The sequence below is a fragment of the Porites lutea genome, chromosome 3 (genome assembly GCF_958299795.1).
Source record: "Porites lutea chromosome 3, jaPorLute2.1, whole genome shotgun sequence".
Taxonomy (NCBI): domain Eukaryota; kingdom Metazoa; phylum Cnidaria; class Anthozoa; order Scleractinia; family Poritidae; genus Porites; species Porites lutea.
Window position 1 is genome coordinate 19,826,879 of NC_133203.1, and position 27,318 is coordinate 19,854,196.

The 27,318-nt window shown below is 37.8% G+C and overlaps 2 protein-coding genes across 2 annotated transcripts; one reads left to right on the forward strand and one right to left on the reverse strand.

The window, feature by feature from the left end:
• The first annotated feature begins 5,209 nt into the window (after positions 1-5,209).
• On the forward strand, positions 5,210-8,794 carry LOC140931844 (uncharacterized). Its single transcript, XM_073381564.1, has 4 exons — positions 5,210-5,907; positions 6,810-7,359; positions 7,634-7,813; positions 8,667-8,794. The coding sequence occupies exons 1-4, from the start codon at positions 5,210-5,212 to the stop codon at positions 8,748-8,750; spliced, it is 1,512 nt and encodes a 503-aa protein (XP_073237665.1). The 3' UTR covers positions 8,751-8,794.
• Positions 8,795-8,922: 128 nt separating this feature from the next.
• On the reverse strand, positions 8,923-12,226 carry LOC140931845 (uncharacterized). The gene is made up of 7 exons (XM_073381565.1): positions 11,891-12,226; positions 11,447-11,547; positions 11,152-11,212; positions 10,372-10,492; positions 10,173-10,241; positions 9,559-10,085; positions 8,923-9,059 (listed from the first exon to the last, which is right to left on the reverse strand). Exons 1-7 carry the CDS (start codon positions 12,224-12,226, stop codon positions 8,931-8,933), a joined length of 1,344 nt encoding a protein of 447 aa, XP_073237666.1. The 3' UTR covers positions 8,923-8,930.
• Positions 12,227-27,318: the final 15,092 nt, after the last annotated feature.

The following is a 27,318-nucleotide window of genomic DNA, read 5'->3' on the forward strand; positions in this document are numbered from 1 at the left end:
CATTTCGATGGCTGCCAGGCATGATCTAATCTCTTGTTCTTCCTCTGTTGATAGCTGTAAAAATGAGTGACCTACCTATGATAATATGTCTACTATTGTTATCTTATGTTACCCAGGTCTACATGATAAATAAGATATGATGAGCTCATCTTTAAAAACGAAAAACATCCTATCTGACCATAAGGTTGAAAGCCTTGTCTCATCAGGAGCTCAGAAGGCAATCAAGGAAACAGGTCAGGGAGGGGGAGGTTAGCAGAATAAAATAAAGCCGATCAGGAATGGGGCGGGTTTTGGAGAAAGAGCCTGTTTCCACACGTTTCGATGCCATTATGGTACCATTTGGCTGAGCCCTATGTGCCTTTTTGTCATTTAAGGATGCCTTTTGTTTGAAAATTTACTACTACATACCTCTACTTTTGGTCGTTTTACTTTTTGGCCTTTTGGTTTGTCCATTATGGTAGTCTATAGTAGTAAGGGTGAGTGAAACTTAGTTTTTTTTAATCCTCGTAAGGTATCTACATACTAGGTGTTTTTACTTAGGATAAATGCAGAGATTGAAGGGTTAGGAATGCTTACCTCAATGGCGAAGTTCGCTGTGTATGGAAACGGCTGGTGAACTTGCGCAATCTGTCTGGGCTACGTGATTGCATAGATTACGTCAAGTTTTTTAAAATTTTTAAAGGGAAATTAACTATTTCCAGTGCGCGCTGTGAGCAGAATACTGTTGAATTAAAGAATTGTTCGTTTTTCTTTGAAAATGTTGAGGCGTGAGCAGAAATATTTACGTGTAATAGTTATTTTGAAACTTGTGAGAATGATTGTTTTGTGAAGGAGCTAAAAATGAACAATGTCTAAAGAAATAGAGACTTGGTATGCAGAGGTTTTGAAATCTCGCTATATCACTTCTGCTATAAGAAGTGATTTGCAAAAGATTGATAGACTGTACAGTACGTTGGCACGGTTAAAGTTTGAAATATATAACTTAAGAAAGGAAGCAGATGTGGAATATACAGCTGTTTGTGGTGTAGTGACATGTAAGGATGAAAAAACAAGGCTGGTTCGGGCAGAAAAGGAGAAATGTATGGGATTGGAGTTAGCGGCCATAAAGAGAAATGTTGATGATATAGTAGAGAGTAGGACGAAGTTAATTACTTCTGAAATAACACAGTGGAGAAACAAGAAAGGGCGAGATTATTATACCAAAACAAAGGAGAAAAGACATGCAAGAGGAGGCCTAGTAATTGTGGGTGAACTGAAAGACACTTTATGTTGTTTTTTGTCCTTTGTAAAGGAGAGGGACGCTCTATCACAAAGTGATTTAAAATCCTTTATTCATAAGGATAGACTAAATGGTGAAGACATTACATTTGAAAGAGAAAGGCAACGTGATAGAGTGAATTTACATAACTTTACTGGGTGCAATGTAACCAAAGAAGAGCGGCAGATATTGAACTATGGGGGTGGTTTCGTTTTGCAAGGAAAACCTACATCAGATGGCATGATGAAGCAGCGTGCAGTTAAAAAACAGACTGAACTAGCTGTATTGAGTTATGTTGAATATGTAGCCGGTGTTAGGGTGAGGGTTAGGATGAAAGGGGAAGGGCGGAGCAGAAATGTTAGGAAGGAGATTTTACGTTATTTTTTCCATCCTAGAATAGGTTGTTTGGAGAGAAGGTTTATAAGCAAGGTTTTAAAATTAGTTGATTTTTACTCTGTAAATCATGTTAGAAGTAGATCTTTACATGCTAATACGGCCAGGGGGATGACTAGTAACCAAAGGGGATTAAAATTATTAAGAGATTTAAGTCAGTCAGGATAATGCTTATATTCTGAGGGAAAGTGACAAAAACCTGGGGTGGTCTCTTAACAATTCGTCTTGGTATAAAAAGGAATATGATAGGCATTTGAATTCTGGTTTTTATCGAATGGTAGGGAATATGGGGGATGTAGACAGTATAAAACTTACATGTCGGTTATCTTTACAAGCAATTTTAAAGAAACACACGGAGGTGTTACCAGTTAAGGACTATAAAGGCTTTAATTTAGGCAATAGTATAGAGGATTACATTCTGCCTAGCCTGAATTTATTCCCAAAAGTAAACAAATTAAAAGAAAAGGCTAGTATGGAGAATGAAAGTCTATTAACATGAGGCCCATAGTTACTGGGTATGGGTGGTGCACTATAGAGGCATCTAAATATTTACAGAAGAGATTTAGGTCAATTTTGGTTAGGTTTAAGGATTACTTAGAAAGTAGCTCATTACCATATTCCATTTTAGGGAATAGTTATGAATTGGTTGGTTTAATAGAGAAAACTAATCTGAGTTTAGTGGGTGGATGTACCTTTGTAACTTATGATTTTAAGGATTTGTATACAAATATTCTCTTTAAGGACGCTAGCAATACACTAAGGGAATTGGCAATAAAACTTGGAATGGGGAAGGCGGAAGTGGATTTTCTTTTAGACTTATATTTATTTTGCAATAATTGGAATTATTTTAATGTGGGTAATAGTTTATTTAAACAGGTCAAGGGGGTTAGTATGGGTTGTTATTTTAGTAAGGAAATTAGCGATTTAGTTTTGTTATACTGTGAGTATAAGTATTTTTTAGTGCGTGATGTCAAAAAAGTAATCTTTTTGAAAAGGTATGCTGATGATGGGATTATTTTGTTTTCTGTAAGGGACAGTAAAAGTATATTGTCCAAGTTGCAGAAAATTATGCTTTTTTACCCTAGTAACCTGGTGGTAAACATTGTTAAAAACTATGTGACACCTCCGCCTTCTTGAGCGGTTAATATGTGGAGAGTTCTGTTATGAGATCTTTAAAAATGCTGCAGGGGACTGGGAATCCTCACACATCATGTATTATACTGGGTAATGCTGTTAATGAATGATAATTATTTATTTGATGAATGGGAAATGAAAAGATGCTATACTTGCCAGAGCTTCTTTTGCTTTTGTTCTTAGTGATTAGAAATGGACATAATGTGTCAATGTTGCTTTATGTACCAGTTGAATACAATAAATTTCCTTTAATTTGTTTGTAAACAAAATTCTCAAGTCTAATTGGCTTTCAACTGCCCTAATTTCAGCCTTAACAGGACAATTTAATAGGACAGTACGCATCATGCCTAAGTAATTGGGCAGTATGCGCTATCATGCACGCACTTAAATGGCTTTTTTTCACTGCTAGCCAAAACAAGACTTGGAATTTCTTCTTGTTCACCTAAAAGTCTTGCACAAAGTAAAGCACAGCTTCCTTAACAACATGGAACTTTATCACAATACAGAGTAACTGTTGAATGTTAATTGTTAACAAACAGTGTGCAATTTGTATGAACCCCTATTGAGCGGACACTTGGGAAGGTCTCAAAGGTGTCCTGCTTTAATTATAGAGGTCTCACTGTATATCGTTCTTAGAATGACTTAACTTAACCTGTGAAATATGTATAGTAGAATTGCTAAGCGCTATTATGCACTATAAATTTCGTTGTATTTCTTTTTTACTAGTGGCTATTTTGCACTAGTTGTTAGTGTGTGTTTCATGGGCCAAGTAAAATCACTCTAAAAGTTATTTAAAAAATATTTTAAAATAAATTTGTTAAGATATAAAAGATTAAAAATGTCTGTTACATCTATAATAAGTAATGTGATGTTACTTATTATACATATAAAAGACATTTGTTCCCATCTTCGGATCTGCTCCTTTGTCATCTTGTGCTGGAACAGACAAAATATTGCATATTTGTAAAGGAAAATAAATACACTTGAATCAAAAGTGATTCCACAAATACAAATTAATACTTCACAGTTTTAGAAACAATGAAATATAAACCATGAAAATTGATATTTACAAACACAAATAAAGTTACAGAAACCACAGGTCTAAAAAAAGAGAGCATTTATCTGTTCACATGTTGGGGAACCAGAACCTTGTAGTACTAATAAATCAACTTACTTTCAGATTTGTGAATTGTGCATGCCATGCAGCCAAGGCATTTTATACATAGCATCAAGAAAACAGAAGTGTACACATGTGTTTACCAAAGAGATGGAAGTCCTTAATAGAAAGGTAGACTCAAACACATAATTCATTCTTGCAAATGTCATGTATGTAATAATTATTATTTTTCGTTTAAATATTGCAAATACCTTTTTCCTGTGTTTTTTTCTTTGGCCACTTTGGCCAGGGGATGGGGCACAAAAAGCCACCCGCCACAGCGGTGGCATGTCAGTTTTTTGAGATGTTCATCTGCAAGAAATAAAGTAGTTTGGATCATCATAAAAATCGGTTTGTGTGTTGCTAAATTATAACAGTTTAAGGTGATTGTGCATGTACAGTATCATACAGCTGACCTAACCTTCTTGCCAGGTGGGGCAAATTGGGGTCGTATGGCCCCACCCTTCGCACTTGTAGCATTCTGTGAAGAGATGCAAATTATAGAATGTTATTAACTTTTAAAATTTGTTGGCAAATAAATAAGCATGGTGTCCTAGTTTTACTGGTTTGAGATATGAAAGCTGTAGTTGAAGTTGGTGTTAAAATTTTGGCTGTGCCTTTGTTTTTCAACCCACTTCTCAGTGTCTGGATATCGAATGAAACATTGCATGTCTTTTTTGATATAGCTTCTCAAGCGAATATTACCGATAATTCTTGGAAAAATTTAAAGATAAATAAAGTTTGCAAAATTTTATGGTAATTCGTATCCAATATCCAAACTACTGTTACGGTTGTCATTTTCTTTGTTTTCGCTTTATGAATTGTTAATGAGTTTGAGAAAGTCACTTTGACGTCATGATATTGTCTGTGGAAGATGTCGTCACAAAGCTCCATCTAATGTTCACTCATATGGGGGGTAATCCCCGCCATAACTGTCTTTTCATTTTATGGCACTGTTTTCCTGTTTATTGTAGCACGTTTCATTTCACTGTAGTCGTCTCTTTTCCGTGAAAGGCATATTTCGCAGTTTTGCACAAGTACATTTTGTACAATTACATTAACTACACCTTAAAGCGCTAACAAAAACAGTTGTGACCAATTTAGAATTGCCACTCTCGTAGAATAGGGAGGTTAATTTTTGCAGAATTCGGGCTTCGTGAATTTGACACAATTGAATCTCTTGAATTTCGCGAAATTCAACTCCCTGAGCTGCCTTGTCAACGGTTTTACTTCAAATACAAAAAGGGAGCGGTCACTCAGCATAAAACATGGCTTCCGCGTGCGAAGTCGGGGAATGTCTCCGTGTTCACCTCAATGATGTAGTAAGATTTTTAGAGAGTGGTAACCACGACTGCGATACCTTAGATTATACAATTTTCCGATTAGATTGGGTCTTAAATGTGCTTGCGAGATACTTGGACACTGAAGGTACAGGAGCGATAAACGCACGCGTAATCGACCTTGTTTGCGAAGCGAGAGAAGCGGTTATCAACGCTGACCGTAGTAGAGGTGCATTTCAGGCAGGTTGTATTTTTACTGGTCAGCCTGGACGGCCAAAGTTAAATGTTCCTCAAGAACAATTACAATTTCTCATAGAACGTCGATTCAACACCACACAAATAGCTTCCCTTCTGGGGGTTAGTCCACGAACAATCGAGAGACGTTTACGTGAACATAACCTGAATATCAGTACTTCTTACAGTAATCTAAGCGACCAAGATTTGGATACAGTTATCAAGAGTGTACTCACCGATTTCCCTCAGACAGGCTACAAGCGGATGACTGGGTTTTTAAGGGCAAGAGGGCTTATTATCCAACAAAGTCGCATTCGAGCAGCAATGAGGAGAACAAATCCTGAGGGAACTCTTTTGAGAGCTCTGGGAATTCATTTCATTCGACGGCGGAGTTACCAGGTTGCAGGACCTCTTGCCCTTTGGCATGTTGACGGCAACCACAAGCTCATTAGGTGTGGAATCTGGACTGATTAGAGTCGGTTTGCATGACAAGAATGATCATTGCACCAGGATCGCAAATTATGCATCCGGGGTGATTATTAAATAGACGATAACAACAGTAGCAAATCATTATTTTCGTTTTTGACAGTCTACTTAAGAGAGATTATAAGCCCTGATATATTGATCACAACCACAGTTCTGAGAGATCTCAGAACTTAACAACAGCGATAAAATTGTCTCCTATTCTCTGCTTTCAGTTTTTATGCAAAAGTACGTACTTGCCCTTAGTGCAAGTACCATCCTAGTTGAGACGAGGCAATTTAGCATGCATGTAAACCAGTGGAGAGGATGAACCACATATTAGGGCGATCCTAGTGCAATAATCATTCTCCTTTCATGCAAACAGTCCAGTAATGTGGTAAAGTGTAGCACGCATATATTGTTTTCCATTTGAAGAAACCTTATGTATCCTAAGAAAAATATATTCTAGCATTATGTCAGTGGGCAAAGTGACCCCAGCTCCCATTTGGCTTGATAGCTGAACTGGTTGAACACTGCACCAGTATTAACAATTTGTTTTCATTGGTGCTAAATTTATTAAATCCTGAGGATTCCACATATGGTATAGGCCTGTTTTTGTATTTTGCTCATGTTCGTAACTAATGGTTCACCCACAAATGATTTGGTGAAAGATTTAAGGAAATATGCTATAAATATTAAGTAACAAGCATAGTCTAAAAAGTAGGAAAAAGTTGTTTCCTTGCATAACATTCCTAAGTACTATACCGATTCCTTGGCTTGTGCTGAGGGAAGGACGTTTCATATGCCAGTAGTCAGAAAAGAATGTTTCTGCATGTTTTCCACACGATTCTTTATTTAGAATGTTTAATTTATTATTAATTTTTTTTAATAGGTGGAGGTTTGTAATCCATGCTGGGATTGATGGATTTTCTCGCATGATAATGTTTCTACATTGTTCAACAAACAACAAGTCTTTGACTGTTCTGCAGCTTTTCCAGTCTGCTGTAGAAACTTTTGGTCTTCCCTCCCGTGTGCAATCTGATAAGGGTGGTGAAAATGTTGAGGTAGCTTGGTACATGTTAAATCATCTGTTGCGTGGGCCCGACAGAGGAAGCCATATAGCAGGCCGCAGTGTCCACAATCAACGTATTGAGAGGTTATGGCGGGATTTGTTTATGGGTTGTACATTTCTATTTTACCACCTTTTTCATCACATGGAGAGGTGTGGTATTCTTGATCCTTGCAATGAGATGCATTTGTTTGCATTGCATTATGTCTTCCTGCCAATGATAAACAGGAATCTAAGAGCCTTCCAAGAAGCACACACCAGAGCTCCCATAAGCACCGAGGGAAACTCTTCTCCAGAGCAGCTTTGGGTTAGTGGTATGTTGCGAATGGCAAATTCTCATCACACAATAGGGCAGGAATTCCGAGATCCTCAGGTATGGTAGTTGGCTATGAACAAAGGGCCGATTCATGAAAGTCTTGATAATCAACTGTTGCGTAAAATGTAGAGATGTTTATCAAAAGATGTTCAATATTGTTATTGGTTTTGAAAGCCTGATTATAATTTATTATTAAACTAAAAGAATGCAAAAAGACCTGTGTTTGATGCCGTTAGGTGTTGAGAGTTTTGAGTAATGGGACCCCGGTTTATCTTGCTTTTGTTCCTTCAACTACATGTAAAGCGCCATTTGTTGTTCCATTGTATTTCAGGTTATAGATGATGACTATGGTACTGATGTTGATGGGCCTGTGCCATTAGAGGATCATGATGAATATGTTGATGTTCCACCCACTGTGATTAACCTTGGACAGAATTTTCAACAACAGCTTCAAGTGACTATTGACCCACTGCGTGATTCAGATTGTTATGGAGTTGATATTTATTTAGAAGTATTATTTCTTTTAGAAAATATCTGTAGCACAATGTAAACAAAAAGGCGCCATTGTTTTAATTAACTTTATTGCTAAATTTCTCTCAAGTTTTCTTGACAAACAGTAACAATCTTTGGCTAAATGATAAGAACTTCGACGGGCAGTTGAGGAAGAAGTTGGGTCAGGGTACCCATAAACAACAGCCGGCAAATGAATTGATCTTGGTACTTGTTTTCATCTGCGTTAATTACCAAATAATAACGTTAAAATCCATCAAAATTGACACCAACAGAAACTAGTTTTTAGGTCACAGAATTGACCTGTACTGAAATAAAGCTAGTACAAACATGCGAAAGCAATTACTCTGATCAAGGATATTTTGGCACGATTAAAACGCAACGGTAGTTTAACTTGTTGGATTTTGGTTTAACTCACTCCTTCATGTACATGTCTTAAAATCATCCATAACCTTTTCCTCCAAAAAGGAGGGAGGTTATGGAGAATTTCTTGAAATCTTCATATGTTTCGTGTACAAGTGGGAGGAAAATCGTGTTGAAACAGGAATCTGCTTCCAGGAGCTGCTTTTTTGGATCATCCATGAATTTCACTACAATCTCATCAACATCATCTAATGTTGGTTGTCCACTTAAAAATGTCATCAGCTGTTTAATCAATGGTTCCTTGGACTCTGGATCTATGAGTAAAAGTGATAGTTATGCTGTGATTGAAAACCACTGAGAACTACTTGACAGGGTGGAAAAAACATTTTCCATCAATTTTTCCATACAAACCTCTGTAAATTACCCAACAAGCACCATCAAACCAACGTCATCATGCAAAGATAAAATTAATAATTATTATTACCTTTTAGTGCATCAGACTCTCGAACAAACTGCAAGAATGCCTGCCAAGCCTGTTGCTTTTCTTGGGAATCTGTCTTCTCTCAAACATCTAACTTTATCTTCTTGGTCATAAGTTCCACATCTATCAGTGCATCCTTAGTGGAAGGGAAAACCTTGTTTACCAGATCAGGGTTTCCTCTCAAGAGATCACCAGGCCCCAAACGGTTCAGTCCTTTGAACAACGTTTCCAGGGGAAGAATTCTAGTCAGAAGAACCTCAGCTATCATCAAGTCTTAAACTGCACCGGCCATGTTTAGTGACGTCAAAGGAACCCATGTTGTCAGTCCATGACGAACTAGTAACTCTTCTAGTTTGTCCTTCTCAATATCAGTTAAAGCGGCAAGGTCATCTTGTCCTATAACCTGTAGCAAACAACATAGTATAAAAAATGCACAAAATACTTAGAATGTCACCGCAGACAGTGAAAAAAATAACAGAACAGTTATCGGGGATAGAGAATTTGGAGGCTTTGAGCTTCATATAAAGAGGCAGTTTACCATAAATATTTTCCCATGTGCAGGTAACAAAACATCTGTTGTGAATAAAATTTGGCTTTACATAAAAAGCAAAATTTTAGATTCTGTTGGTTCTGTTCACATGCCAGGGAAAAGTGACTCTATGAGTAGGGCTGCACTGACTGGCTGCACTTCCTGAATCGACTGTATGTGGTTTGTCTGACTGGAAACCAGTATTTTATTTCCCACCCCTTGGCACACCTAAGCAATACACCGGGCAACAAGGTTTTGTGTAACAATTCCTTCCTTTTCTTTTTTACAGGGTGAAAGTTAAAAAACCTACCTAACTATGTCCATTCCAGAAGGGCAGGTACAAAGGGAAAGGCATAGTAATACTTGTTTTTACCTTTTCTTCTAACAGCATTCGTAAATCAACATCAGGCAAATCTGACGGTGTCACAAGCTTTCCAGCCTCTTCAACAGAACCAGAAACCATGTACTCTTTGATGGGAGGAGCCAATCCAACCAGGCCATCCCCACCATGAAGTATACTGTGAGCAAGAAGCTTCCCTACCATCTGGAAGCACCCACTGGACAATACATCAGCTCCATAAACAGGCACCAAATGCCCTTCTTCTCCAGTAAACAGCTGGAAATTATACACTGGATCAACTTTTTTCAGTGATGCCAAACTAACATGGAAGAACTCTTTAGAAGGACCACCCATGTCAGCTCCATACTCGCCTCTAAATGAAACATCTGGATTTTTCCTCAGATTTAAGTTTGGCCGTCTGTATATGCACATTAACTGCCTCAGGGAGGACATTTGCATTCTATTGAAGTCAATGCACTGGCTCCCTCTCTCAATCTGAGTTTTGTATTTCCTCAATGCCTTAGTTGCAGTAAGAGGTTGAATGGTCTCAGGTGCCTCATCTGTTCATGAATAAATTACAAAGAACATACTTTTTGTTAAATCAAACTATCTTTAACAAGTAATTAAAAAAACAAGTAGCTACTTACATTCGTTACTAAATGATTCAAAGACAGACTTGTTCAAGAGGTCATCCTTGTCATCAACATCACAGGACTCTAAAAGCCAAACAAAAGCACAGTGTCATCTGCTCATCATCTTAGGCAGAAATGTGTTGTTATATATGTGGATAAGTTTTCAACCCTCAATCAAAAAAAATTATTACTGTAATAAATTCCAAAATCGTACCTTCTGCAAGCAAACAGGCAGCTCTATCTAGGTCACCATCTACAGCCTCCAAGGCTGCCCTCACATTATCCTTCTTGGAGGGGAAAAGCTCACACAATTTATCTTCATCTTCTTGTTTGGGCTGTAGGGAAATCAATAATAGAAATGATGATAATAATAAGAGCAATAATGATGAGGATGATGATGACAATGAAGACTTAATTGACCACTCCTCAAATTCCGATGAGGTTTTTCAGGGCCAACAATATAAACAAACTGAAACAATAATTGTAGGGCAATCCAAGGAAAACCATACAAAAAATTCTAAGCATTTTTCGCTGTTTTGTTGACAAAACCCACATGTTTGACAAATGATCGTTAACAGTTCATTCAAGAAACCTTGCCTCATGTTTTGCCCAAAACTTGGTGCATTTTTGATCAAACAAAACAAAAATAAATGAAAGAATTCAACATTAGCCCGTTACTCCTTTAGCTCCTCAGTTGTCTCAATATAGCTAGGGATACTATCCTACAATAATCGACAGAAACCTTTGCTGTACTCGACAAAATACCACTCAGTGACCCAGTTCTTTTACATGAGCCGTTTTTCAAACCCCAGCCCCTCCCCCAAAAAGAAGCGCTAAAAAAATATTGCAAGTTGGATGGATAAAACTTACTGAATCAAATCAAAATACATTACTCTTAATAATATCCAAGGGCATTGAACATAAAGTTTACTTTCTGTTTCATATATTGAATTGGCCCTTTATAGCTACAGAGACATTGATGTTCAAAACCTACCAGCCTTTTAGTAGGCAATGATATGTCTGGGTATCCATCACTGTCATCATCTAGGGAAATTCTGCAAACAGAAATGTGTAAAAGATCAGTTACAACAAGTTTTCCTTGAATTGAACTTAATTCAAAAGTCTGTAGAAACCAAGATACAAATCATGACTGTTGCTACTAACTGGCTGAATGGAAATACAGTGTAGATAAAAATATTAAGTCTTGAACAGTTGCATGACAGCCATTTTAGATAAAGTAAACTTAAGCTTGTGATATATTTTTTTTAAATATGCTTCTTCCCACAAACCTTTGTGCTGAACATTTCTGGTGATGCTCTCTGAGCAATGACATTGAGACTGATTTTCCACAAGCCAACCATGGAACAAGAGCCAGTGCATCACTTTCTTCCTGAAAATTAACAGAATAATTTCAAAGTTTAAAGACAGATAACTTGGAGGGTAAGATTTCCGTACAACCCCATACATTAATTTTATTATGCATGCATGTTCATATTAAGCTATTTATGTGAAATAGTATGAGATTACTGCATGCATAATAAACATATGGGGTTGAACTTGAAGCTTGGAGTAGCTTCTATTCATTAAATTTAACTACTGTAAATCCTCAAATAATTACCTGGGGTGCTTATGCAGAATAATTTTAGGATAGCGTTGGAGGTGCCCACAGGGGAAGGAGACCTGGGGGAAACTATCCTGCAGGGCTTTAGATGAATGCATAATTACAGACTCACCACTTCTTTTTTCACCTCAGTCTCGTCAAGGTTTTCTTGAATAGGCCTTATATAAATAAGAGCCTGGCCCAACCCAGCTCCATCCCTGAGAAATGGAACAGTGTAGCCAGAAGGAGGAGGCTTAATAAGCAGTAACTCGCCTGGCTTTGCGCCACTCCTGAGTAGTTCGAATCTACCACCCTCTTTTAGTTTCAGGTATGCATCTTCCATTTTTCTTTTGAAAGTTGGAGCGTCGTCTCTGTTCCCAAACATTAGCTTCTTGCGGCCCAAACCTGCTGCAAGCAGGGTTAACTTATCCGCCTTAGTTGGTACTGATTGACTATCTTTGTTCGCCATACATACGAATTCCCGCGTCCAGGTCTCTCGAACTCGATAGTATCCTCCTCCATGTGACGACCGGCTTCTTTTTGAAGGAGGAAAAGATTTCGACTCTGACCTTTTGGGAAAGGTTGAGGTACCAGGGTTACTTGTTCGGTAGCCAGAAAACAGTGACAGTGAAATTTTGAAGCACCCGGTTTTGGTCATGACTCGAACTGGATACAGAGTTCGTCACCACTGTTTCAGTCCCTGTAACAACTCTTCCTGCAATTGAAACAGCCGTGTCGTCAGACTCTCGATCTCCAGCGAGCAAACTAGCTGCTTCTCTCAGAACACTAACAGCCTTGTCAGTGTTACTGTTCAAAGACATCTCGCAAAACCAAAACTAAAAAACGTCCAGCCGTCCAGTTATTAACCTTCCAGTTTGCGCGCCAAGCTGAGTGACCGCCCCCTTTTTGTATTTGAAGTAAAACCGCTGACAACGCAGCTCATGGAGTTGAATTTCGCGAAATTCATGAGATTCAATTGTGTCAAATTCACGAAGCCGAATTCTGCAAAAATTAAGCCTCCCTATTCTACGAGAGTGGCAATTCTAAATTGGTCACAACTGTATTTGTTAGCGCTTTAAGGTGTAGTTAATGTAATTGTACAAAATGTACTTGTGCAAAACTGCGGAATATGCCTTTCACGGAAAAGAGACGACTACAGTGAAATGAAACGTGCTACAATAAACAGGAAAACAGTGCCATAAAATGAAAAGACAGTTATGGCGGGGATTACCCCTCATACACTCATACAGTCACTCTTTTGACATCTGTTTTGTATCCGTGTGGTAAACACATAGGCAGTTTCAATAGGCAGTTTAGTGGTTGTTTTGACATTTGCTGTTACTTGTGTAAAACGTAACTAAAATGTTTTCTGTGTGGAGAATGCTTTTTAGTGGGATCATTTCTTGTCCAGACTTGTTTTTAATTGATGTCATGTTTTAAAACAGCAGAAATTGGTTTCTGTTAGATTAAACTAAGATACATGTTCAAGAAGTAAGAACAATGGACAATGTACTCACTGATTCTTCTTCTTTTCTCTGCAAAATGATAGAGGTACTGTGTCATTTTATTATGAGTCAACAGAACAGACACTGTGAAAAAGTTGTAATACATTATTGTATCTATAATTACTGAACATACTATAAACCTAACAAACACGATTAAAGACTATTCATCAGATAATTGATTATTAGGGCTATGACTGAGAATGCTCACTTGGACGATTTCCATATCTTTCTGTTGGAGGATTGAATCCTGCAAAGAAAAATGAAAGACCTTGTTAATAAAAGTTGCAAGTCAATAAGCTTTGCAATAAACAACTGTGATAATCATTCAGCATACTATAAACCTAGCAACACTATGCAATCATACACTATTCAGATAATTGAGTTTAAGAGCTCTGACTGAGAATGCTCACTTGGAGGATTCTGGTACCCAGAACTCTCTGCAGAAAAACGGAAAGAACTTATTAATAAAAGTTGCAAGTCAATGTGCTTTTAACTGATCATTAGGCATCCTACAAACATAGCAACACAATTAAACACTATTTAGATAATTGATTATAAGTGCTATGACAGAGAATGCTCACCTTGAGCATTCGAGGAACCAGAAGTCGCCACTAAAAAAAAGGAAACGCCTTATCAATAACAGTTGCACGTCAATGTGCTTTGTAATAAATAACTGTACTAATCATTCAGCATAGTATAAACCTAGCAACACATTATAATATTTTGGTAATTGATTATCTGAAGCTATTACTGAGAATGCCAGCCTGGTGGACGACCTCTTCCGATGCTTTGGTTCATCTGGAATTATTAAAAAAGGGGAAAATACATCACCCTATTATTTCATTAAGTTAGTGAACGATACTGTTACTGTGTAATATCAGCAATAGCTCATGTCGTTGATAAAGCGAATAAGTGAGTATCAAAAGATAGATTCCTAGTAGAAAATGAATTCAAACTGACAAAGTGCGAGTAAGTTTTAAGTACGAAATGTCCGGTGAAAATAATTTATAGAAATCTTTTTATGAACTTATAACAAAATAACTGAGTACGCTTGTATTCTTAGGTTCAAATAAATTTATGGAGGTATTATAAGACTTAATAAGCTTAGTTTATACTTAAGTTAAGCGTAAGTAAGCTTATAAAGTCATCTGAAATGTAAACTTTTTTCTTACGGGTTCCTCTATCCCTGCACTTTCGTTCTCACTTTAAAAAACAACAGATAATATGCTGTATGTAAAAATTAGAGAAATATCAGCATTGTTTAAGAAAAAAAAAACAAAGAAACAATTACACTGAATTGCCATAATACGTTTTTAATAGTAAGCTTACCTCGAATTCATTTCTTTTTTCTGAGAAGGCAAAATAAAGAGAGTGGTTACACAAGGTAACAGTATAATCCGAGTAGAATAAGTTGTAAATACATCCAAAAAGGTTTCATATTTATCATCAAGCTGTCTTAAAGAGTTTTGGAAAGATAACGAGACTTTTTTGCTAGTTTTGTGTTTGGAACAACAGCAACAAAACCAAAGGAAAAAAAGCAACACCATGTATCTTCCTTCTCTGCGCTTCTCGTCTCTGTCAACAGGCTTTTATCTTGCATGCGTTTTCCCACCTTTTTCACTGCGTACCATCCGTTTGTACACCCGCGTTCTTTCAAGGACGGAACCATGACTGACTCAGTACTGCCGCGAATCCGCGATAGCCTGAGATCATACCCTCTCCCTATTATCCCCTTATCTTAAAAAAAAAGCGCTGATCGCAGGTTACTGCTGTGATGCCTTGGCTGTTCCAGGCTTTCAGATGGTGGCAATTGCACAAAGAGATGTGAGCACAAAAAACAACCCGGGTAGGGTAGGGGGCAGGAGCAAAGGAACCTCCTCTCTTTCCTCCTCTCTCTTCCTCTCATCCTCCTTTTTTTTCCGCTCTCTTACTTTGCGCTGCACTCCCCCACCTCAACGCCTAGAACAGGCTACATACTCCAAAAGATTTATTAGAGTCATTCAGTTTATTATCCACCTAAACATCCCCATTGTGCAGATTGAATGGAGTAGAATTTCACCTTTGTTTTGGATGCACGCGGGAGGTTGGTAAGCACGAAAGAAGGGTTAGATTTGTTCGCGGTGTCTGTCTACTTTGAGGGAAAATACCAAACCTCGATATTCAATCTTTACAACTTGGTTTTAACTTATTGTGCACCAGTTCTGAAATCAGCAATCATCTTTATCGGCAAGTTTAAGAGATAAAGGTTAATTTGTTCATTTCCGCTAATATTCTCGAAATAGTAGCCAGTGCTGTGCGTCAAATCGTCTTGTTATTGTTCTGCCAAGGTTTTAGCTAAGTTTACACATATCACAAAATTCGTCCCTAATTTGGTCCACAGTATCTGGTTATGATGAATCATGCAACCTTTGAAAACCCGTGATTAAATGATGGCAAACATATGTAACTTTGATTAAAAAAAGCTGGCGGCTTACCTTTAATCCCTGGCGTTCAACTCCAGTAGACTCGGCCCAGCTCATGGACTGCTTTTTTGTTTTTCCTACTCGCGTACCCGAATTGACACTGAATATTTCTTTCATGAAAGCACCCTGTTGTATTTTTTTTTAACACGCTTATATTGCATGTGCGAAACGTGGAAACCTATAGACTCGTTCGATGTCATGTAACCAAAATTCTCGTTTCGGTTGTGTTGTTTATGGCTATGAGGGGTCTGTTTCCATTACAGAAACGTGCCCATTGAAAAACATCGCCTGTGAAAAGAGGGGTACGCATTACGCTTTGCGAGCAAAAACGAGGTTTCAAAGACTACCGTCGTTTCCGGTCTCTTATGAACCTCATAGTGCTTAACTATTCTCACACTTTCAAGAGAGAATGCGGAAACAATAGAAGTAGGTTGCCATTGTTTTAAGTGTTGGAATGTCTTTGTCATTTCTACAAAGAAGAAAATGTTTAATATGCAAAGAGAAGCATTTTTCTTCCTCGTGCACTAACATAAAACCCTCGCGAATTCGGTAGTCTTGTGTGAATTGTTTCGATGGCAAAACAGTTAAAGCTAATCAGAAACCAAAGTATTCTTCACTTAAAAACTCATCTTGACGAAAATCACTCGATAAGATTGAATTAAAAATGTTTGCAGCGTTTATAGATATTATTATCAGAAGCGGTATTGTAGTTGTTTTCAAGAGGCGGATTAGATCGCTATTTAGGTTTGGCCATTAAATATGTAGTTATAGCGTTCTTAAAGAAAGTATCGCTCTTAATTTTGCCTTATACTGTGCTAAAATCAATATCTTAAATGAAGAATGTAAGTGAGAGAGCTTTTTCGTCGAATTTGCCCGTAAATTTTAAGGTTTATAATATTATCCAAAACTCGCAACAAAATGTAAACAAACTATTAACGCATCGGTTGCGCTCATATTTCATCGATCGATTCGAACCATGAAGTTTGTGAAAGGGAAAAATTCGTTTTAAGTCAGTGCATTGAATTATCTACGGCAAAATCAACAACAGTCATCGAGGATTTTTCAATTTTGAAGCGTTTAACAGCGAAAAGTCACATGCTAATTCGGAGTAAATTTAGACAGTTTTTAAACAGACTGAGCTATTGTTAGTCGCGTGAAGTTCTATTCATTGAAGAATAGGCAAATGTTGTGGCTGTCTGAGCAGGAACAATAACCAGGAAAGGGACATACCCAGGGGATTTCTTGATCGACACTAAATTAACGTCATCTTTCACTTATTTGCATTTTCACGATCGACGTTTTTGAATGGGCGCGTTTCTGTAATGCCCTTGTTAGATGAACTGTTGTGTACACGACTAAGTCACGAAACATTTGGTTTCTAGAATTCTAATCCAAGGGATAATCGAAGGCTTTTTCTAATGCATTTTTTGGAACGAAGGAAAAATTTAACACCATATCCAAGGGGCAAAATATCACACTTTGACCAGTGTCCCACGCAGCTGTGACAAATCTGGCTGCATGGTAAACTACATCTCAATACCTACTGGCGGATATCAGTATTTACAATTAGGTTATTTCTTAATGTGCACCAGTGTGAATAAAACGATTTTCACTATCATCACCATAATCATCATCATTATTATTATGATTATTATTATTATGAAGTCGGGAGCTCCGCTTTTAGGCTTACCAAAATCTATATATTAGCGCAGTGTCAATGAATGTTTCATCAGGTAATTGTTGTAGAGTTCCATCCAAACGGTGTGGTTAATCGGTAGATATGAGAATTTCCGCAGTGGATCAAGGGTATGTGGATTCTTGCTATACAACTCCACGCATAACCTTACAACCCTGTTGAAAAATGAGATTAACTGAAATGGAATAGTACTTATAACAAGACCTTCCTCAAGAAGAAATCCACACTGTTAAGCGGAATAAGCATCCCACTGACATCAGTATACAATTGTTAGATAATACTCTTTCAATCAATAAATATAAAGTGAACGTTAAAGGGTTATTCACATATCTTGAAACAAACTTTTATTCTTTCTCTCTTTCATTTTTTATATTATGTTTTAAAGCTATATGTTTAAGGGTTTTTTGTTTCACTAAACTGATTAAGTGGCAGTCTGTTGCTTGCAGTACATCTTCTGTTACCCCAACATATACAAGTTACTGAAAATTTGAAACAATCGACTCAGAAAAAGAGACTATTTGTATTATTTTAATTGTTTTACAGTTTTCATAGCAAAAATGGACGTGCAAACAAGACTTCCTGGCTGAGTAATAATATAAAAACTAACACCCCTCAACAGGCCCTGGTGAGTGGGCCCAATGAGTGCTAGCCACCACCAGTTATATATTATTTCATATCCATATAATACCTACTTTGGATGCCAATGGTACCCTCGACCAAAGGCAGTTGATGCTATTTTCTGTTGCTGCTTCCAGAGTACCTTCAAGTCATCCTGGACTTCTTTTCCAGGGATGCTACACATCATCTGTACAAGACCTGCTTGATCGTTAGACGCCATCTCAACCATTTCTGGATTAAGTCTTCCTGTGAGCTTTTCACAGTTAATTCTGCTTCTTTTCTCCTCGATTAGCTTGTCTAAAATTTCTATTCTGGATAGATACCGGTTATTGCATCTTGGATTTTGCTCACCTGACCACTCACGCCTACTTTTAGCACTTTGTTGAATCACTTGTGATGGCTTCTCTATAAGTAGTTCTATACAATCGGTAATTAAATAAACATCCTCATAATCAGGTTTAAAGCATTCCAATAAACTTCTTTTTATGGATTCCCTGTCTGTAGAAAAGCTAAGTTGCCCAAGGCAATCAAACATCCAATCAACCCAGGTTGAAAAAAATTCTGACACTTCCTGCTGAGTGACGTTGAAACGACCAGGTCTTTCTCCAGAAATCCAAGATGCAATCTTGTCATTGTCAAAAACAACTCGTGAATTTCGCAAAGTTTTCGAGGCCTTCCCCTAGATACAACGTTAGTAGGGTCTTAAGAAGAATTTTTATATCCATTGCAGTAATTAAGTGAGGAGGTCAGGTAATCGGGTAGTCCGGTGTAAAATCTCATGTCTGAGTCGGAAGCCATAAATTGGCAACGTTCAAACCTCTCTCTTTACTCTTCTAACTTTTCTTATACGTTCATGTAGCCTTTTAATATCCTGCTGACATTCACATCTTTTTTTATCGACTTCTTCTGAAACTGTACGTATTTGTAGGTCCAGAGATTCCTCAGCTAATAGCACTGTTTTGTTGCTCGCCTGTTTTTCCTGATTTTCGCTTCTTTTACCGGAAGGTGAGAGATATTGACTGGCCACATTTTGAGGTCTCTTCTCGGGAAAATGGCTGGAATATGGGTAGATCCATACATGTGTCGACCGTGAAAATGAGAGCTACACACACAATGGCTTGCATGCCACTTACAACTTGTCCTTAAACTGACAGCAGTTATCAATTTTCACTTAATTTTTTCGTTCTTTGGAAAACTGTGAAACTTAAGTGTCTTGTGGACTCAGCATTTGTGGTCAAAACCTCCCACAACGCATTTATAGGGCATTGTTTCTATGTGAAAGTCATTTACATTTTGCAACACTTTCGGTCACGACCAAAGCATTGTTTTCATTTGGTTGGTCGATTTACCCATAGTTCTGCGTGTGGTGCCATCTTTTTCCATACAGCAGATTGTACCAGAGCTTTAACAGGAGTGCTGGGGCAGGGACTTAGACCCATTTATTTGTAATCTATAAGTGTCACAAGTTAGTGTACATGTTGGACCAAACATTGAAGAAGGAAGTAAACGGTTTTGGGAATACACTTTCTAAAGTCAAGTCATTTTAAGGGAGAAAACACTGCAGGTACACTGGATAATCTCTATTATGACTTAACTCAAAGGCCTGGTTGTTTTTAACAGTAGGTGACAGTGTACGCTGAAAAGTAAAAATTTGATGCATACGTTAGATTTAATGTATCACATTTTGACCTGAATAAACAAAATTATGTACAACCATGAATTTCTCACCTTGAGAAAGGATTTAATCCAAAAGTGATACTGTGTCAGTGATGTTTTACACTTATTCAATAAGAGGACTTTATTCTTGTAACATAAAAAATAAATAAAAATGAAAAAAATTGATATTTAGATAAAATCAATTTTTGAAAGCGATAGTAAAAAAAAGAGGCCTTAAGCTTTGATTTAAAAGTTGTTAAATTGTCAATAGACTTAATGTCATAAGGTAGCTGATTCCAAAGCTCAAGGGCAGAGATGGCAAATGCCCTGGCACCATAGGACCTCATGTCGAAATGCATGAGACATGCATGCAGGACAATATGGAGCTAGGAGCTCTTTGATGTAGGAAGGTGATAGGTCGTGAAAACCTTTGAAGGTGAAAAGAACAGTTTTAAATGTAATGCATTTGGCAATGGGGAGCCAATGCATTTGCATCAATAGAGGAGTTATATCATCGAATTTTGAAGATGTCACTAATCGCACAGCGGCATTCTGAACAGACTGGAGTTTCTGTAGATATTTAGGAATGCCATACAGCAGAGAGTTACAGAAGTCTAACTTCAATGAGACAAAGGCGTGGACAAGGAACTCAGTGGTCTTGTGAGATAAATACTTCCTAATGCGAGCAATGTTCCGCAGCTGGTAGAATGCTGACATATGGACGGAGTTAACCTGAGATATCACTGAAAGAGTTCAGTCAAAAATAGCACCAATGTACTGACTGACATGCTGGGACAGCTGGATGAGATCAGCACCGAAATTAAGTGGAATAAGAGACGTCTGTGGACTGTATTTGGAATAAAAATAAATCAGTTCCGTCTTATCTTTGTTTAATGTAAGCTTGTTACCAGTAATCTATAAATGTATGTCATGTAGGCATTGGTTTTGAAATAATTTTGTGATTGTTTCAGTTATGCAATATAATATGGGGGTCGCAATTCATGATCCTTTTCCTTACACCTACAGGTACTTGAATTTAAGAGCAGTTGTCTGTAAGATTCGAGCTATATTGAAAAGTCGCTGCCACACTATCTCACCGAATTGGCTAAAAATTGGCAAGTAGACTTGATTTGAGGTCTTTAATAAGGAATAGGTAACTTTAGGTTCTAATTCTTCCTATTTCGGAAATTATCGACATGGCCGGTTTTTGGGTGCCTCGGACCGGCGCCATATTGGTTAATAGAAGCTGCTTTTGAGCCTTCAACTACAACCCTGTCTTCAAAGCTAATCTTCCTTTGCCAATACACATTGAAAGAACTATCCCTCGTTATTGTATTTTTAGAAACTACTTCGAAATTGATAACGTTTTTGCAACGATCGATTAAACTTTTGGAGGGTATACTCTTTGAATTTTTTACACCCACAAAATTAACAGAATTTTAAAGGCATATATCTCTTTTGCCACATCGCATTGAAGCTTGCCACTCTGCCTGAATACTCATTGTTTGTAGTTAAATCGAGTTCGTTAATAAAAAAATTGGGCAAATTTAACGGAGCAGAAACAAAAGTAATGAATGGAAGAGTGTTCTGGCGACTTTGTCAATAATCTTTACACCGAATACTCGCCAAGTGTTGCCAAAATTACAATCGATAATAGAGTTTCTGTCATTAAATCTGAGTCATCTGTGTAATAAAATTAGCCTCTGTAATATAATCGATAACTCTGCTGCGAAAAACAGTATTAAAAAGGCAGATTGTATAAGGAAAAGGAAAATGAAGTTGTTATGTTTATGCTAGACGCGTAAACAAAATTCAACCATCACGGTCGAACTGGAATTTTCCTGATTTTCCTCCAGTTCCTTTATCGAAACCAGAGCTTTTAAAATTAACCATAGTAATAACAATTGAGATGTATTACCTTACTCGACGATGAAGATGCCAGTTTCCACCTTGATCGAAAAAAGGTAATATCATTGTGTAATATTTTCCCACGCAAATCGCGGGTCGTCACGTTCCTTGCATGGCGTTACAACTCACGTGAAACCGCCTGGTTTCAAACAACTGAACTGAAGAATCCGTGAAAATCTTAGCCAGGCAATAAATAATGGAAGTTGATATAAGTTATCATTATTAGTGAGCGAGGATGCGATGATAGTTCCAGCTTCATGTATTTCCAGCGTTTGAAGATTCACTCAAAACTCATGAGACAAGAGCCCTTGAAATAAACATCATTACTTCCGGTTTTAAAAATTGGGCGTTGGCAAAGTAATGAATAGACTCATTCTACCTTGTACACCATTAACAACGGCTCCGTGTACAATTTTCAGGTATTTTTTCTCAATCACGAAGCCCGTTTTGAGGAGATTCTTGAGAAAAAGAAACTTGGTTTGGAAGGGGTTAAGAAGAATGAGGGATGAACCCAGGACAACAAAAACCACAGTCACCCCACCGAAGGGCTTTAAAACTGTGCGCAAATGCCTCACCCTAGGGACAATTCCAGATGTTCGTTTCCTTGAAAAAGCTTAAAATCGTTAGACAATGCATGGACAACTCAAGACATTCCTAATTCAAAATAAAGTAAACAGCAAAGAAAATTCAGTTAGCAACTAGAGTGTTTATCCAATATCGCGAACAGTAAGGAGTGATTGAAAATGTGTGTGCAGTTTAATGTAAAATCATTTACCATGCTCACGGACCTTTCGACAACATAAATGTACCGATTGACGTAATATCAGTGGTAAAAAACGAACGCTTTTTACTGTAGGACGATGATGTCATCATACAAAAGGCGTCTTCACTCTGGCATCCTGAATTTCAAACCCGCAAAACCTAATTTTTCCTGCTCGTCAACTCAAAAAAGCCTCTGAGGACAAGTAGTGGTAATGTGCTTGTTAGTAAGACGTCCAACATAAGGAGACATTTATAATCAACTTGGTTAATGTATTGATAAAGGGAAACTTTCTCCTTTACCCTTAGGGACAAAGTTCAAAAGCGCAAAAGATTTTTAGTTCAGCTCTAGCATGTGTTGTCTAGCGATTTGCCTTGAGCTTCTCTAAATTTTCCAGATCACCCAAGCTGTGCCCATCGTACATAATCTTGTCTGGGCTCCCTTGAAAAATTGCACTTCATCAGAAGCCTTCGAGCTCATCCTCCGCCGCGACAACTTCATGATCTATTTTAATGGGTGGTTTTCTGGAACTATCCTATGGCTTGTCCTTTCTGGTCGTCACTATATTAGCGAGCACGTTTCAATTTCTCTACAGCAAAAGTCTCTATCAGGAGCGAAGCCAGGATTTTCCAGGTGTGCGCACAATTTTCAAAACTTACCTTAAGATCTTATTCAGTTCTCTCGCAACGTTTCCCCGTTACATTTGCTACTTCTGTTAACAAGGTGAGGTTATGTGTGGATGAAATGGCACTTGCAATCGGTGAGAAAATTAGGTTAGACACTTTACCTTCAAGGACGACTCTCACGTCTTGCTGACACTTTCTACCTTAGAAGAGAAAAGTGAAGCTTTACTTTCCCTACTCCGTGTAAAAAATGTCGTTCGGCTGTTCAAACTACTTTTAGAAAACAACAAACTTCCCAAATTTAATTTTTAATAACGGTATAAGGGTAGGAATCCACATTATTTTCAAATGTTCTTCAAAATGTACGCCATGCAAATGGGGTATTTCACTGATTTTAACACGATGATTGTGAAGTTGTGTCTAGTGAGTACGGGGGCTAATGCCCTATCGTAAAAATCTGAAATTGAAAAAAAAATCTTGTATAACTGAGTAGTACACATTTTTAGTTATTTTATTGAGTTGTGAAAAATCTCAAATTTGTTTCTTCTTGAATGTGTAATACTCTCATCCATTGAGTGTTTTCAGTCTTTCCGATATGCAGGGCAGTCGGATAGCGGAAGTTAACGTAAATGATCGATTTCCTGAAAAGAAGCTACGATCTTAACTTTCCACCTTCGGGTCTTTTCTCTAGCCATAATTTTTTCCCTCAAGGAATTTTTCTGTTTTACATAATAATTGGTCTTGCAAGCTTATCGATTTTGAGAGCCTAGTCCTGAGCCGTATTCTGATGCGATCTACTTTATGTAGCTTTCCCCCCATCTAACAGCTCCTTACTGAACAAAAACGGTTTTGAGTCTATTCAAAGAACTACAATCGGCGACAAAATGAGTTGAGACACTTCGCCCAAAAGTAGGCTTTTTTACGTTTTATGAACTTCAAAAGGAGGAAATATAGCTTTCCTCCCCCATCCCCTCCGTACAATGTTGGGCCCTTGTTCTAGCTACCTGTAGAAAAAACAACAAACACCCCAACTTTGAATGGAGGGGACAGGGGAGGGGGGCGGATTCTTTTGTTCTCCGAAGTCACCCTATTTAAGTACAATGTCTCAACAATTTTGTCGCCGATTGTAGCCAATATTTTTCCAGCGGTAAGCACGATGTTCCTAATTCCCCCTAGTCCCCGTCTTAGACGCTTTCATGTGCACTGGTTAAATTTTCTTTTCATAAGCTATAATGCTCATAATCGGGCATGCTGATGTCTTTTATGCTTAAAAAATTAAAAATTAGTTTATCGAAGAAAGAGTGAATTATTAGTGTCATGAGGCGTTTGTGATTTTATGAACTATTTGACGTGGTCCTTTTTTTATGGCTTATGTCCGTTGGTGAAATTGCTACTTCGGTTTTCTTGGATTGAAAAGGGAGGGCTCTTTCTAAACGTGGCGTTGTTTATGGGACCTTAGTATTCATGCTGAACGGAATCAGTGGATCACAAACAACGAAAAGGCTTTTATGTGATAAGTTACAGTGATGAACCTTGCCTCGATATGGTCATATTTTGTACATACCTTCATGCAATTCAGTGTTGGTCTGAAAATTTTTTGTTTTGGATGGGAGAAGTGCTGGTGGGGGGAGGGGGGAGAGATCAGTACATGTACCTCGTGTTGTTTACGAGACATTAAAGTAATGAAAATTATACGAGTCAAAATAGTTGCAAATGCTTATGGGAGGCCCTAACTATATGATGATTAGAAGGGCAATATTTGCAAAGGTGCATGGTCGTGGAGTTAAGGAGATTTGACTAATTAGCCAATTTCCCGCCAAACATAAGGGTGTGGCCAGTGGCCCCAAAATTGTCTTCGCTGCCCCCGGGCTGGCTCGACTTTTGGGATACTGTTATGGAGTTATAAACAATGAGTTCATCATCTATATAGCTATCGCCTACTCGCCCCAAAGTGACTGCGTTTCGCTTTTCAGAGACCCATCAGTTACTGTATGACCCTCTCGGATCAGATTTTATGTCCGTGATGTAATACTGGTGGTGAGGTCAGTCCACAAGCAGAGTCGTGAAAAACACCGACACTTGAGCTTTTATGTTCAAAACATTCCTGGCTATCGGGAAAAAAAAGAAGGAGCTTTTAAAATGCTAAAATAAAATGTCATTTCAAATTTCACTTTGTCACCGTTCGAAAATTATTGAGAATCAGACCGAATGAAAGTTCACTCAAAGAGGGGGAGGGGGGAGGGTTGGCAGTTCTTAACAGTTCCAGTTTGCTAGAAAATTAAAAGTTACGAAAAAATACTGGGCGAACTGCAGAATACATGCAAGGAAGAGGAGGAAAATAGAAAACAACTTCCTGTTCAAATTCGGGTGAAACGTTTAATAGCGTCAAGAAGAGTGAACTTATTGAGGTTGTTCATTTCAGTTCCGTTCCAGCGTGCAGTTCCTGGTCCTCCTAAAAATAGCTTCGTCTCCCACCGATCATTCCATGTCATATTTTTCGGACTTATTATTCAGTAATGACGGTACGATCAGGTCATTTGACTTGATGAGTTCTTTAATTTCATTTCATGTACTAGTTTTATATCTTACGCTGGAAAGATCTGCCAAACAGTGTACATTAGCAAAGGTAGGTTCCTGTTTACATGTGTAATTATCGAATACCATATAGTTTGCATAAAGCTACAGAGCACGGTTTGTTTTTCTAGCCTTTTGATAAAACTTGACAACGTTTGCGTTATCTTTGCCTAAGAAAATATGTAATTTGTAGCTGTATACAGCGAAATACTACAGAGAAAATTGTAACTGTGCAGTACACGAGCGGCTCCCTATTGGTCTGGCAAATCGAAGAGCGAACTTGAGCTAGTACGGTGTGTAACAAAATTTATAATTTTCATTTTAGCGCATATTTCAAGCTCTTCGCAAGATCAGAATCAAAAGATCATCTTTTTACATTACAAGGGAGGGTTTTTAAGCGATAGATAGGCACGATCAATTTTTAAAGAATTTTCTTTTCAAATATTCACCGAATTTTGTTTGGGAGTTTTAACGACCAAGTGGCTGAACCATTGCGCATTCATGCAATTATATTTCTGCTCCGTTGCATTTGCCCAATTATTTTATTCAACAATCTAACTTATCTATAAACAAACTATGTTTAGATGTGGCATGGGTGATATTGACCTTCCAATTTCTACCAAATTCGTGTACCTTTTAAGTACCGAAAAAGTGCTGTGAGAAGTTATAGCCGTTCGTAGCTCAGGCTTAACCATTTTCAGACAAGAGTGGGTAAATGAAAGGAGGAAGGATAGTTCTTTGCAACTGTATGAGTCACGATTAAGTAATTTTAATGATAAGGCTAGGATTAATTACTGTAAATCTCCTTCAGTTCACCAACATGGCGGCCCCTCGAGGCCCTGTCCAAACTGTCATTCCTGTATCTTTGAAACCAAAGAGATTCGAACCTTAGAATATGCATTCAGTATTTAGGACACCATTCTAACACTACATGCCGAAAATCAGCCAAATCGATGAGGTACCGTGTCAGGCCGAAGTTCGAATTTTACAGAAAATCACTCTTAAGGTTCATCAAAGGTTGCAAAATGTATCTTAAACTGGAAACATTGATTGTTATCCTAATTACACTTGATAAGTGGGAATGTTGATTGTACCTTTGTGTGTGGTTTAGATATTGAATGGTGGTTGGAATGTTATTTTTTCAGGCAGAGCGGTAAAGACATTGGCAATTCCTGCCATTTGGCCCAGCGGAAAAGCCATCCTTCCATTAGAAGTGTATCAGTGTAAATAGGTCCAGAGAACCATTTTGCCTCTATGAAAGCTTCCTTGTCAACGGAGGACAATAGATTGAAGAAGTGTATCTATAACTGGAGTTGTATCATCAAAGTGTGTTCTTTGCAGAACACTGTGGCAAAACGTCTACGCATGCGCCAGGTTGAGCATTTCCGGTCTCTTTTTCAGTCACACTTTCCAGTCAGATCAAAGTCTCCCCCGCGCTCTCGGCTTCATGCTGTGTGCAGCTTGTGGTTCAGTTTTTCTGCTTCATGCTGCTCGTGTCTTTGGCTATTTTGTAGTTATTGAAATTACTTTTATGGATAACTAGGCACAAATCACTGAAACAATTAGTCGTATAGATTCAGAAAAGGTAAGATGATAATAACTCAGTGTGTAATTTTGGCTAGAGCATCAGGTAAACTGATTTTCATTCAGCAAAACAAAGTTTTTGACTGTTATTTTTCACTTAACCTGGCTGAAACTGAGACATAAAAAGTTATCATTGCAAGCTTGTGTATTGTAGTGCTAATTTTCAGTTCTTCAG

Excerpts from the sequence above, each read along its gene's own strand:
- LOC140931844 (XM_073381564.1), top strand. The coding sequence starts at position 5,210 with ATGGCTTCCGCGTGCGAAGTCGGGGAATGTCTCCGTGTTCACCTCAAT. Across the intron at positions 5,908-6,809 it reads GGCAACCACAAGCTCATTAG|GTGGAGGTTTGTAATCCATG; the intron begins GTGTGGAATCTG and ends TTTTTTTAATAG. Across the intron at positions 7,360-7,633 it reads AGGAATTCCGAGATCCTCAG|GTTATAGATGATGACTATGG; the intron begins GTATGGTAGTTG and ends ATTGTATTTCAG.
- LOC140931845 (XM_073381565.1), bottom strand. The coding sequence starts at position 12,226 with ATGGCGAACAAAGATAGTCAATCAGTACCAACTAAGGCGGATAAGTTA. Across the intron at positions 10,493-11,151 it reads CATTGCCTACTAAAAGGCTG|CCCAAACAAGAAGATGAAGA; the intron begins GTAGGTTTTGAA and ends ATTTCCCTACAG. Across the intron at positions 10,242-10,371 it reads TGCCTGTTTGCTTGCAGAAG|AGTCCTGTGATGTTGATGAC; the intron begins GTACGATTTTGG and ends TTTGGCTTTTAG.